The sequence below is a fragment of the Sceloporus undulatus genome, chromosome 2 (assembly GCF_019175285.1).
Source record: "Sceloporus undulatus isolate JIND9_A2432 ecotype Alabama chromosome 2, SceUnd_v1.1, whole genome shotgun sequence".
Lineage (NCBI taxonomy): Eukaryota > Metazoa > Chordata > Lepidosauria > Squamata > Phrynosomatidae > Sceloporus > Sceloporus undulatus.
Genome location: NC_056523.1, coordinates 90,563,436 through 90,577,207, shown reverse-complemented (window position 1 = coordinate 90,577,207; position 13,772 = coordinate 90,563,436). Strand labels below are relative to the sequence as shown.

Below are 13,772 nucleotides of genomic sequence, written 5' to 3'. Positions count from 1 at the left end.
AAGAAGGAAGTGGAATATCCTCTGCTCAATGTCCTAGGGAAACATCTAATCTTATTTTCAGTGTTGTCTCACTGAGCTAAAGATGGGATTACCTCCGGGTGATGGAAAATGGGACAGGGGAGCTTGCAGCAATGGTGATTTGGTGAAACCTCTAATCCATGTTGAGCACTTGCTGTAAGGTATGTATTAAATGTACAAATCAAGTGTGCCCTCCAGATATTGTTAGAATGCAACTCCTATCAGTACTAGCTAGCATAGTCAACAGTAAGGAAGACTGGGATTTGCTGTCCAACAACATCTGTTTCATATTTCTGGCACTGACTGATTGCTGTTTTTTTCCTTCTTCTTACAAGTGAAGCTAAATACACACACACACTATGGTTAAAACTTCAGTAGGGACTTCAGAGAGCCAGCATGGAGTAGTGGTTTGGGCAAAAACTCTGAAGTTCAAGGTTCAAATCCCTGCCGGGCCATGAAAATCCACTGGGTGACCTTGGGCAAGTCACACTCCCTCAGCCTGAGAGGAAGGCAAAGTCAAACTCCTTCTGAACAAATCTTACCAAGAAAACCTATGACAGGTTTGTCTTAAGATTTCCATAAAACAGAAACAACTTGAAAGCACACAACGACGACTTTCAGGGCCAAATAAAGCTGCTTTGAGGGGTTTAGGCCACAGAAAGCTGCCTTTTATCAATTCAGACTACTCATCCCTCTACAATGCAGTATCTCTATTCTGGCTGGCACAGCTTTCTAGGAGAGCCATTTCCCATCATAAATCATCACCTGCTGCCTGAAATCCTTTTAACTGGAGAGGGAAAAGATTAAACCCAGGACCTCTGTACCTAAAACATATATTCTACAGATTTACCTATAGTCCTTATCTCAACTGAGAAGATGTGAACTCCACAGAAAACCTCTTAAGTTAGAACTAGCTTTGCTCATTCTAAGCAGAGCTCAGAAAAGTTGCTTTTCTCATAATATCCCCCAACCAGCATAACCACCGAAACTTTAATCCAAGCACATAATGTTTTCAAGCTCTACTTAGAACAAATAAAACTAAGATTGTACTCTAGGTTTACACGTTTTTCAATAACGATTTACTCTTTTTCATGTAGACACAGTGTGTCTATTTTAAAAAATTAACGCAGCATGGCATATCTGTGACAGACAAGCAAAAGGCATTGTTGCCCATACAGATGCCTCCCTTCACACAATTTCAATTCTTCTTTTTCCCAAATACAGTCACCCCTTTGTATCCATGGATACTGCAGATTCAACCACCCATATCTTGAAAATATTTTTTTAAAGTTCCAAAAAGCAAGCCTTGATTTTGCCATTTTATACAAGTAACATCATTTTACTATACAAGCGGATAATGCAGCACCTTTGAAACTGAGTGAAAAAGTTGTTGCATAACTTTTTGTAGACTTGGTTTACTTTTTCAGATGTATGTATGCATGCAGTTAGTCTCAAAGGTGTGACAAAATCCCCTTACAGATATTCCAGACTAACATGGCTATGTCTCTAAATTCTACCATTATACTATGCCACTGTGTACAATGGGATTTGAGCATCCACTGATTTTGGTACCCAGAAAGGATTCTAGAAACAAACTCCACTGTATAACTCTCCCCAACCTCACCTTGCAAAGAAATACACATAGCCAAAATACTAGCGGATGTGCACTAGTTGTGCATACCTGCTAATTCAGCAAGTTTTTCAAGAGAGGAGGTTGACCTGAGAATTTCATTGTCCTTCACTAGATTCTCCACCTTCTGTCGCAATCTGGATGCTTCTAACTGAGATTCTTCCAACAGCTCCCCTGGAAAACAACAAGGGCATGACTTAACATACCTTTCTTTCCATCAATACAACTGTCAGATCCATCAACAGCTTAACATCCTATCTTTAACTTCTCAGAATGTCATTTCCAATTACTACTTTATATGTTATTGGCCCTTTTCCTATCTCCTCATAGAGAAAAAGAATGTGTGCATCAGTTTTCCTCAGTAGTGAAAGGGAAGGCTATAAATGCACTGGACTACCATCTTCTCCCACCAACAAGGGTAGTCCAACATATCTGGAGGGACTTTTGCTACATACTACTGTGTATGAAGCACAGTAGTCAAATGAACTTATGCACCAGTGTTCAGAGCAGACAAATAAGACACAAAGGGATCTTAGTTGCAGGGAAAATCACATACAAAGGCATCTAGTGCCGCAGCACAATTTTACTTTACATGCCTAATTCAGATTTAACACCAACCTTTTTTCTTTTCTTTCTTGGCTTGCTAAGCTATAAATCACTATAAAAATATTTTAAAGGAAACCACTCATACAGAATTAAGCTCCAAACCATTAAACTAACTGGACACAGTCCAACTCATTTAGTAATTAATATGCATTGATAAAAGCTTTGGGAGACACAAAGAAAATGCAGCCTTAGGCCAGACAATATGAATAACTATCTACTTTTTAAAAAGCTTTAATAAAAGTAAAGTAATTGATTTGAGTGTTGGACTGTGATTCTGGAGACCAGAGTTTGAAAATTCTTGCTCAGCCATGTAAACCTACTGGACAAGTCACAATCTCTCAGCCTCAGAGGATGGCAATGGTAAACCCTCTCTGAAGAAACTTGCCAAAAACAAAACAAAACCTCATGTCACCTTAGAGTCACCATAGGTCAGAAATTGCTTGAAGGTATACAACAACAACAACAACAACATTAATAACAACTAATAATGTGCCTCTCATCTTAAATACAATTGATTCCAAAACATAAACACAGAAGCTGGAAGAAACACTGTTGAGACAGAAACATTGCTGAGATGGAATAAGCTATTAAGGAGTTTCTCACAGTTTAAGAAGGCTTATGCATAGATTTCTGGAAGCAATAAATGATTCATCATGTCATACTACAACTTTGTGGCTCAGTCTAGCTGTGCTGTTTGGAGAATTTTGGAAGTTCAAAAGTTCAAAAAAATAGTTTTTTCAAGCTGTGAAAATCCAGCACTTTATATGAGCAGCACTGTTGAAAAGTCCTTATCTCTATTGATGTTAATAGCTGCCATAACATAGACAAAAGTTCCCATCCAATGAACACCCAACAAGTGTGCAAGAGTCTATGTATCTGGGCTGGAAGATTTTGGGGTCCGAGGGATCTACTTTGTAGGATAGCATGTACATTTCTATACCACTTATCAAGGAACTCAACACCAATCTGTAAGCTAATTGACCCCAACAAGCTGAGGTACTTCATCAACCTACAAAAGGATGGCTGAGTCAACCTTGGAGCTCCATGGGATCGAATTCACAATCTTGTGGCTGCAGTACAATCCTTTTAACCACTGCACCACCAGGGCTCTTTGTGGGTATCTTTTTGAAAAAACTCCGAAATCCACTAATCAAGAGACCATTAAAAATTTGTGGCTGGAGTGGGAGAAATGGAGTGAGTTACCTACTGCTCATTATAAGCCATCATACATTGTCTTCAAAAATGCCAACCAACACCAGAAATTCCCCTGAATCAGGAATTCCAACAGAAAGCTTTTAATTTGGTCAGTACAGCAGTAAAGATGTGAGCAACTACATCCATTTAATACTTCCATTTTTACTGGTGAGGCCCCTGTAATTTGTAGAATATCCAAGTTTATTTACAAAAACAAAAACAAAAACAAAACAAATACAACACAGAATTATTTAATTATAAAAACCATAATTTCACTTTGGCTTTCTATTATTACAAATCCTTTGTCAATCTACTCCTAATCAACCTGAACTATCTTCTCCCTTCACCTGATGGGAACATACACTGGAGACAACCTTTTGAGACCCCAGGAAACAGCAGTATCATGAAGCATCAGCACAGAGCAGGGCTTTTTACTGAAGCAATACAGAGGAAGCAGCCCTTAGGCAGCTTTCATGGAAATGCTTAGATCAGCAATTCTCAAACTGTGGATCGCGACCCCTTTGGAGGTCGAACAGCTTTTCATAGGGGTCGCCTAAGACCATCGGAAAACAGTAGCAAAATTACTGTTATGAAGTAGCAACAAAAATAATGTTATGGTTGGGGGTCACCAGAACATGAGGAACTGTATTACAGGGTCGCAGCATTAAAAAGGCTGAGAACCACTAGCTTAGATGCAATTAATCCTCTAGCTCAGGGGTTTCCAACATGTGTTCTGAGAAGCCCTTAGGGCTCTGCATGCACTTCCCAGGTGCTCCACAGCCACGCCAGGAAAATGAAAGAAATAAAAATGGAATGAAATTAAAGAGGAGGAATATGTTCTTATAAATACTCCTAAACACCATTAACTTGTAAGACGTAGGGTAGGCCTCTTAGGGGCTCCACCACAGAAATAAGGGCTCTGCACATCAAAAAGGTTGGGAACCCCTGCTCTAACTATTCATGCAATGGACCCTGGGATGGTTGGTTCTGCCCCCGCACACACACACCTGTGGATGGAAAAATGTGGATAGTCATACCTATATCATTCAGTGGGCAGTAACGTGTCCATGTCCACACATGCACATGTCCACACATTTGTGTGCATGTACCACCACTGAATAATATGGGGTGTGGCAATCCATGGGCAGTCAATTATCTAAATTGCCAGCCTGCCAGTAAGGTGAACCAAAATATTAACGCTTTTAATCTTCAGCCGGCCCTTCTTATAAACAGATTTTTTATACACAGATTCAAGCATCCACGGTTTGAAAATGTTCGAAAGAAGTATAAGTTTAAAATATCAAACCTTGATTTTCCATTTTTTATAAGGGACACCATATTGCTACAGTATGTCATTATATTTAATGGGACTTGAGAATCCATGGATTTTGTTATACACAGGGGATCTTGGAACCAAACCCCAGCATATAACAAGGGTCCACTGTACAAGTATCTGGCCTGACCACTACAGAAACAGCTTGTTCCATAGGGAAGAACATCTGCTGTAATAAATGAGCTTGCAAAGTATGCCTGATATTGGTGGATTTAACGTTAAAGAATTTAAAAAGCAAGTTTCTTGCAATTTGTCACAAAGGCTAGAATTTCATAGATGCCCACAACCACCAAGAGACAATTGGTAATATTCCACTTTCATCTTGTCCTCACCGTTACCTAGAGATTTAATCCCCTGCATCTTCTCTTTCAGCTTGGTATTTTCTTCTACCAGATGCTTAAAGGCAGCAGATTCTTCTTCGTAGGTCTGCCCACCAGGGTCATAGATACGATAAGGCCCCTTGCCTTCCATGGTTGTTTAATTACCCAATTTCCAGATACCCGCACCTGAAACAAAAGGTTAAAAGGTTAGCCTTTCCAGAGCAAGCCACATAAATTGGTGAGAACAACTAGACATCTGACAAAAATGAGGCAAACATCCTCATCTACATCTCGTATTTTAGTGTTTCTTTTCAAGCATACAGAGACCACAGTTTCCAGAACTATTAACCATAAACCAGTGTATACTTAACTGTTTTTAATTTCTTAATTAACATCTTAGGAATACACAGAACAATCATGTACATTGTGATCACCTTGTTTTGCAAGCTCCCTGAATTGGACATTTGACATTTCTCCTGGACATTTGACTGCCCTCTGTACAAGATAAATGCTTGAATCATATTTTGATGCACATTCAAATTCAACTGCATAGGAAGCTACCTTATAATGAACTAAAGCATTGGTCCATCTAGTCCAGCAGGAGTGGCTTTCCCGGGCTCTAAGCCGGATTTTCTTCCTAGCCCTATATGAAGATTCCTGGTATTAATCAATGGTTTCCTATCCAAGTTAGTATCTTGGCATGCCCCTACTTCGCCTGCAAAATCAGACAAGGCTAGGTGTGTCTGGAATGGTATGGTGTTCAAAGAGTTGGTTTAAGGCTTTGGAGTGAGGGCAATCTGCACTCATACACAGCCAGGGAGGACAACTGTGCAAGGGGGATGGTGACCAATTTTTGCTTCTGCAACCCCTTCCCAAAGGCCCCATCTATGCTTCCTGACACAATGGACATGGTGCCATGTCACTCTGGACTGATTTGGGGCCAAATAGGCAAGTTATGGGGAGAAGACAAACCACTACACTGGTACATGGTTTCAGTGTTTGGTTGAGAAAGATGCCTGAAAATTGTGTTAAGTTTTTTTTCTTTTTAATGGGGAACCCAAGAAACCATGGGGGCTGCAAAAATGGGATATGGGGGCTTCATGTAGCCCATGCACCACACTTTCTCTATCCTTGATGTACTCAAAACTAATTGGTTCTGTTACTACACATCCCCTCCTTATGATCCCTAACTGATTAGGATCAGAAGGACAGAGAAGCTACTCTTTAGAAACTGCTGTGGAGCAATAGCAGATTATGGAAGCAAAGGCAGCAAATAGAGACAATTACTTTTTGGATTCTAAATTCCAAGTTTTGCTTCAGTAGATAAACAAACAAAAATTCACACTCAGAAAGAAAAGTAAGATAAGCTTTTTCTTGCTTTGCTTTTTGCCCCCCTTGAAATCATACTTTCAAAAAACAATAATTAACTGCAGCTCTGCACAACTTTCCAGGCCTAGGAAAACAGTAGATTTCAAAAAGGTAACATGATTAACATGTTATCACACCAGATGTTTTATTACACTTGAACAGTAGCAAGAGGTCACAGCTTTTTAGGTTCACACTGAGCCTCCAGCATCAGGAAAATAAGGCAGGAGCTATTCAAAAGATAATCAAGGTGTTTCATTTTTATAAAGCTAGATAGTGGCACATGATAATCCTTGTTCTCAGCAACCTTGGCAGTAGGACTAATGTCTCCTGGAGAGAATGTCTCTGCCTCCCTACTGAGGTATTCCCATGCACTGGGAACCATAGTTGTACAGAATACAAATGTGAGCATTCCCACATCTGGTGTAGCTCCAGGTTTCTCACAACACTTTCAGACTGTGTTGTGAGACTTTCACAACACCATAAAGCAGATATTCATGTAGTCATCCAGGTGCAATGCCCAGCATCTCTGGCTAATGGTTATGAATTCTGAGAACTGAAGTTTCACAAGATCCAGAGGGCTGCACAATTTTCAACCTTGCTGAAAAACAATGGTAGTTAACTCTCTTATGCTTGTGATTAATTCAGTGGTAGCATGAAGAAAGCTTCACTGCAGAGGACGAGACCTGTGTGCTCCATTTTCTTAATGTTTACAGCCCAGTCCTTTACAATCTGACTGTGACATTAGAACAGATCAATTGATGGTCATGTCAACTTCATCCCTGAAGAGGGAACATGTAGTAGCAAGAGAAAAATCTAGCAATGCTTTTTTTTTTTGAAAAGTACAGTCGGCCCTTCTTATACATGGATTTTTTATATACAGATTCAAGCATCCAGTATTAATTTCAAATATCAAACCTTTATTTTCCATTTTTATAAGGGATACCATTTTGCTATGTCATTATATTTAATGGGACTTGAGCATATACAGATTTTTTTTATACACGGGGGATCTTGGAACCAAACCCCAGCTTATAACAAGGGTCCACTGTATACGAGAAAAAGATTAACAGAGAGCAAGTCTTAACATTAAAAGCGGGGGAAGGGGGAGAACAGCTTGCTGTGATCTCTTGATGAGAAACAAGAAATACCCTCATATTTTATTTTATTTTCTCCTCCCTTTTATTTTCAAAGAGCTACATGTGTTTTGTGTAGATGTACAAATAAGCAGCTATGCTGTCACACAAAGAGGAAAAGTACAGTATACAAAACAAGTACCGTGGGCCCTTGCTATCCACTGGGGTTTGGTTCCAGGACTCCCGGTGGATAACAATATCTATGGTTACTCAAGCCTCATTCAATCCAATGGCATAACAAAATGGTGTCTCTTATACAAAATGGAAAATTAAAGTTTGTTCTTTGGAATTTATGCTTTTTCAATATTTTCAAGCTAGGGATGCTTGAATCCACAGATAAAAAAATCCGTGGATAAGGAGGGCCGACTGTACTAAACTGCTTAAGATATATGAATAGGGAAGTGTATTTATTTATTTAATCTAAGCAATTCAGGATGTTCAAACAGTTCCACTAAGAGGTGGACATTTCTACTGATGTAGCATTATTTGTTAATTGGCTTTGTCTTCTTTCTGGCTATTGTAAGGACTGGAACTTTATGAAAAGCGGGAAGAAGATAGAAATAAAGATATGTACTGAAAGCATTAACAATGCCACAGTGCAATGCTTTAAGAACAATCTTGAAAGGTCTTTCAGAAATGCATTAAATGCAGGACAGGCAATGTGTGGCTTTCCATGGTTCTTGGAACACAACTTCCATTATCCTTCTCCAATGGTTATGCTGGCTCAGCCTGATGGGAACTCTAGTCCAATAGCATATGAAGGACAGCAAGTTGCCCACACCCTACATATGGTGTAGGTAATGTGGGCTGAGGAATTGTCCACCAATTGTACCTCACATGATGAAGTAGAACATGGAAAGGTTCCTTTTTTGGACTAAAACCTAAAGAATTTCCCAGATAGCAAGCTGTGAGATGAATAATTTATTAATTGCACTACTAACAACTTTTTTCCTAGCCAACAAGTTCCCAAGCTTTGCTAATGAGAACTACTTTGCAACAGACACACTGTAGCACAAAGCCAAACTTTATTCTTGGATGCTGCATAAGGCATTCGCTCATCTCAGACGTGCAAATAAGGCAGGGCTAGGAGCAAAATTAGAAAACATTGTGAATGGAATTCCTGCTGCCACTTGCTTCTAGGGAAAAATCCATTGCCAAATCCCAGTTGGAAAACAGACTTGTTTTTCGTTTATGCAATCTCATATCATAAGACATTTTCATAGTTCAAACAACCAGTTCTGGTTCATCACTCAACAGCTACAGATAGCTGAGACTGTAGTTTTGGGTTCATGCATGTATGTTTTAAGGGCCATCTGAAGAGCACCTTCCCAGGCTCTGTTTTTGGGATTTTGGCAATCAATCAAAGGCACTGAATGATACCTCTGGACAGCAAGAACTGGAACCTCAACAAATGTACAGTGCATAGGTGCTCTAAGAGAGACTAAGTTGGCAACACAGAAGATCTCCTCAGGATAAAGGGAGAAATGATACAAAAAAACATTAAAGTGTTTGTCTCAGGAAGTATGAGAGGAGAGGCAATCAAAAGATACATCTTCAGAAGCCTACTCCAGTGGTCCCCAAACTTTTTCAGGTTACCGCCCCCTTCCCTCTTGGGCAACAACCCTAGTGTTTACTCCTTGATATTAGGTTAACTGTTCTACTGCAAACTCACAACCATCAATCATGGTTGCTGCTCCCATTGCACATGGTCACCTTGGGTGCAGCAACTGAGCAGCTAGCTGACCAGCAACCAAAAAGCATCTGGCATGTGCTAGTGTCATGGCAAAAGTCTGTGAAGGTGAAAGGCTTTTTGGGTGCTGCTCAGCTGACTGCTCAGTCGCTGTTCTCTTTGCACCCTGTCATCCTGGGAGCAGTAGCCAAGAAGCTTTTTGCCCATACCAGCCTTATGGCAAAAAATGTCATGGGAAAGAGGCTTCTCAGTTAACGCTCAACCTGCTACTCAGTTGCTTCTCCTAAGTTGACCAGGTGCAAAGGGAGAAGTTTCTCCCTGGTAAGAAACAATTCTCGATCCTCCTTCGCTGGGGCAGAAAGAGGTGCGGTGAGCTTCCCACTTTTCTCCCCAGTAAGGAAGTACTCTCAATCTGACAGAGATGAAGGACTCTTTCAAATAACCAATCCTGGATAATCCTCCCCCCTTCCCCAGAGACATGCCTTTCCCACACAGCTTCAAGTTGTGTTCACACTGCAGGCAAACTTTGCTGCACAGCTCAAGCACTTCCCAGGTTGCACAACCTGCCTGTTTCAGGATTCAGGAATGCTGGGGATTTTCCGGCTCAGAGTTGAAATTAGGTTGGATCCATGAACAGATCATCAATTAGATTTCTGGGGGTTAGGACAGTGGGGGAATTTTCCCCCTACAAAGAAAAAATTAAGATCAACTAGCCAAAGAGGCATTCTTTAAACATGGTTATTCTGCTGTTCGGGGAGATCTATCCCTAGAGACTGGCTTTTTACATTTTTACTGTGATTATCTTTTCATGGTTTTATTAACAGTGTTTCATTTTACAATTTTTAGATCTATTGTTCTGATGGCTTTTTGACAAGAAGGGTGGTGGTACAGGTCCAGTTATGTTTGGCAGAATACTGAAGACATACAGCTTTTTCATAATATTGCTATGTTTACAAATATGTCAAGGACAGATGTTAGAAGGGGAAAGATGAAGGCAGCAACCAGTCAGCTAGATGGTGAGGGATATTTGACCTTCCAAACATTAGCTGCCACAATCCCTTATTACTGCCTATGATGGATGGGGCTGATGGGAGATGTAGTCCCCCCATCTCTATAGCCGGAGGGTCCCCTATTCCTGTACTGTATTAGCTTTTAAGGTTATTAATTCTCTCAGCATTCCCTTATGACACCTCCTCTGTTTTCATTGGCTATGTGTCAGTTTCCAAAATGTTCTTCTCTAGCACCCTTCCCCCAAGCAGGAAAAGTATGATCAGCATACTCATGTAATGAGTCATTGTCTTTATCTGTTAGCTGTACAGAACAAAATATATATTAGGTATGGATCCATATTTTCTCCTTTCAGTGTTGAAGGGGAAAGAGCAACACAGGAAAGAAGGTGTACAGACCGCCACTTTGTGCCAGCTTGGACTTTCAGTGAGGGCTGAGCGTTTACATGCTCAAAGCCCTTGTGCCGGCACCCGGGTGCCATCTTAGTGCACACCCGAGCAGACGGCGGGCGCCATGATGACGTCGCTCATGCACAGCACCCAAACAGCACTGTACACAAGGGGCTCCTTTGTACCAGGTTGAGGGCATGTCCCCAATCCAGCGCTTCAAAGGACGGCATAGAGCTGTCCCTTACAGGCTGTTTGTATAGCCCCAAATCAACTCATCTGAAATGTGCTACAGAAGACTTCTATGAATACCATGAACAACTGAAAAAATAAATGAATGGATCTTAGAGCAAATCAATCCTGAGCTCTAAACTGAAGCCAAGATGACTTAACTGAGGCCGTTGTACTTTGGACATATCATGAGAAGACATGACTTCCTAAAAAAGACAATAATTGCTGGAAGGCCATAGGAAAATAGGAAAACTTATCAATAAGTGGACTGATAAAGGAAACATGGTCCTGAGACTACAAAATCCAAGCAGGGTAGTTGATTCCCATTGTACCCTGAAAATAAAACATTCTTCCAGTTACCAGAATTTAAGAGTACATCAGTTAATTGAGCTAAGAAATCTGAGCTCTCAAAGGTCTCTCATTTATAGGGTAGGCTTAAGTCAAGGTTGACTTCACGGCAAATGATAATAAACCCTTAAAGTACAAGAGCCCTGCACCAAGAAAACAATCAACACACACTGGAGATAAATTACCTCAGGCTGCTCTTATGTCTTGGGTTTCCCTATTTCTCATTTGGCGTAATTTAATGTAGGGAGTTTCCCTTCAAGGAAACCACCACATTTTTTAATAAGAAAGACTTCTAAGGGAATGATTTGAAAAGAACTGGAAGAGAAGAGCCCTTCCAATATTCTCCTCAATATGGTGGCCACTTAGAATCACCTCTAAAAGATAAAAAATGCATCACACATGTGAGGGTGAAGGAAGACACATATTTATGTAATTTACATTTGTACACATAAGCAAACTGAGAAATTTGTGTGCGCACACACACACATGCATATTTCAAAAGTTTATACACATGGAGAGATACATAGATACATACGCACAAGCACATTTTGAAAGAATGACAACTATTCGCACACACAAAAAAGTTCTGATTATAGTGGAAAAGACTATGTGCAAGCAAACTATATGCCCATCTGCTCAGTTTGTTGTTCAGTGTGGATGGGCAAACCCAAGATCCCTGCTCTCCCTTTGTATGATCCTTAATCTCAAAAGAAGAGTTACACTGGCCAGTCCTTTAACTAGAAGACCAACCTCTTTTCCCTGGCTGTTAAATTTGTTAAATGCACTTTGAAGGACAGCCTTCATAGTGGCTTGAAGTGGAAAGAAGAGATTATGCAAAATGTGCACAACCTTTTCTTCCTCATTAGGGAAATGATAGAGGGCAGCAGACTGGGCCTCAGGAAATCCCAAATTAACAGGAAAGGACTGCTTCAGGCAAGACCTGGTACCCATCAAGCTCACAGAATCATAGAGTAGGAAGAGACCACAAGGGCCATCCAGTCCAACCCCATCATGCAGGAAATTTCAATCAAAGCATCCCCGACAGATGGCCATCCAGCCTCTGCTTAAAGACCTCTAAGGAAGAAGATTCCACTACACTCCGAGGGAGTGCGTTCCACTGTCGAACAGCCCTTACTGTCAGAAGGTTCCTCCTAATGTTGAGGTGGAATTGCTTTTCTTGGAGCTTGCATCCACTGCTCCGGGTCCTGGTCTCTGGAGAAGCAGAAAACAAGCTAGCTCCCTCCTCAATATGACATCCCTTCAAATATTTAAACAGGGCTATCATATCACCTCTTAACCTTCTCTTCTCCAGGTTAAACATCCCCAGCCCCCTAAGTCTTTCCTCATAGGGCATGGTTTCCAGACCCTTCACCATTTTAGTCGCCCTGCTTTGGACACGCTCCAGTTTCTACACATCCTTTTTAAATTGTGGGGCCCAGAACTGGACACAATATTCCAGGTGAGGCCTGACCAAAGCAGAATACAGTGGCACTATTACTTCTCTTGATCTAGACACTATACTTTTATGGAGGCAGCCTAAAATCGCATTGGCCTTGTTAGCTGCTGCATCGCACTGTTCAATTTGTGATCTACTTGGACTCCCAGATCCCTTTCACATGTAGTCTCGTTCAGCCAGGTGACACTCATCCTATATCTGTGCATTTCATTTTTCCACCCTAAGTGCAGTACCTTACATTTCTCTGTGTTGAAATTCATTTTGCTAGCTTTGGCCCAGCTTTCTAATCTATTAAGGTCATTTTGAATTTTGATCCTGTCCTCTGGGGTATTAGCTACTCCTCCTAATTTGGTATCATCTGCAAATTTGATAAGTATGCCCCCAATTCTGTCATCCAAGTCATTGATAAAGACAGGACAGAACCCTGTGGGACCCCACTGGTCACTTCTCTCCAGGATGAAAAGGAGCCATTGTTGAGCACCCTTTGGGTTTGGTCGGTCAACCAATTACAAATCCATGTATCAGTTACTTTGTCTAGCCCACATTTCACTAGCTTGTTTGCAAGAATGTCATGGGGAACCCTGTCAAAGCCCTTACTGAAATCAAGATACACTATATCCACAGCATTCCTTTCATCTAACAAGCTGGTAATTTTACCAAAAAAGAGATTAAAAAAAGAGTTCAATATAACACACCAGAGCACCACACTCTTGATCATTCCCCTGCTTCGGCTTTATTTTTGCAGGAAGGCAAAAGCAGGCTATGGTCAGATGTGCATGCCTCAAAGGGTAACAGGTAACTTTTCCGAGTTGTGATAAGGACCACAACTTCCAAGAGGTCCACTCAGGATGAAGAAGGCTCTTCTATTGTATCTAGGCCACTCAAACCAAAGACAACACATCTTTTGTGGGGTAAGTACAGTATTTCTTACTTTTAATCACTACAGGATAACTACCTCATTTTCATCTATTTCATCTCTATCTTATGAGGATGATTAAGCAGAGAAAAACAATGCAAATTTGAGATAAAAGTGCTGGGCAACCATACTATC

General features: G+C 40.8%; 1 protein-coding gene across 7 annotated transcripts in view; it reads right to left on the bottom strand.

Moving 5' to 3' along the window:
• TNIP1 (TNFAIP3 interacting protein 1) overlaps window positions 1-13,772 on the bottom strand; it is a 108,488-nt gene that overhangs the window by 45,658 nt on the left and 49,058 nt on the right. For 4 of the 7 annotated variants that reach the window (XM_042452114.1, XM_042452109.1, XM_042452112.1 and 1 more), the window contains exons 2-3: window positions 5,114-5,287; window positions 1,700-1,822 (exon numbers count right to left, since the gene is read on the bottom strand). In XM_042452114.1, the coding sequence (XP_042308048.1) occupies window positions 1,700-1,822; window positions 5,114-5,252 (262 nt within the window). In that variant the 5' untranslated portion in view covers window positions 5,253-5,287. The remainder of the gene's footprint in view (window positions 1-1,699; window positions 1,823-5,113; window positions 5,288-13,772) is intronic. The other 3 variants (XM_042452111.1, XM_042452115.1, XM_042452113.1) reach the window with 2 other exon arrangements.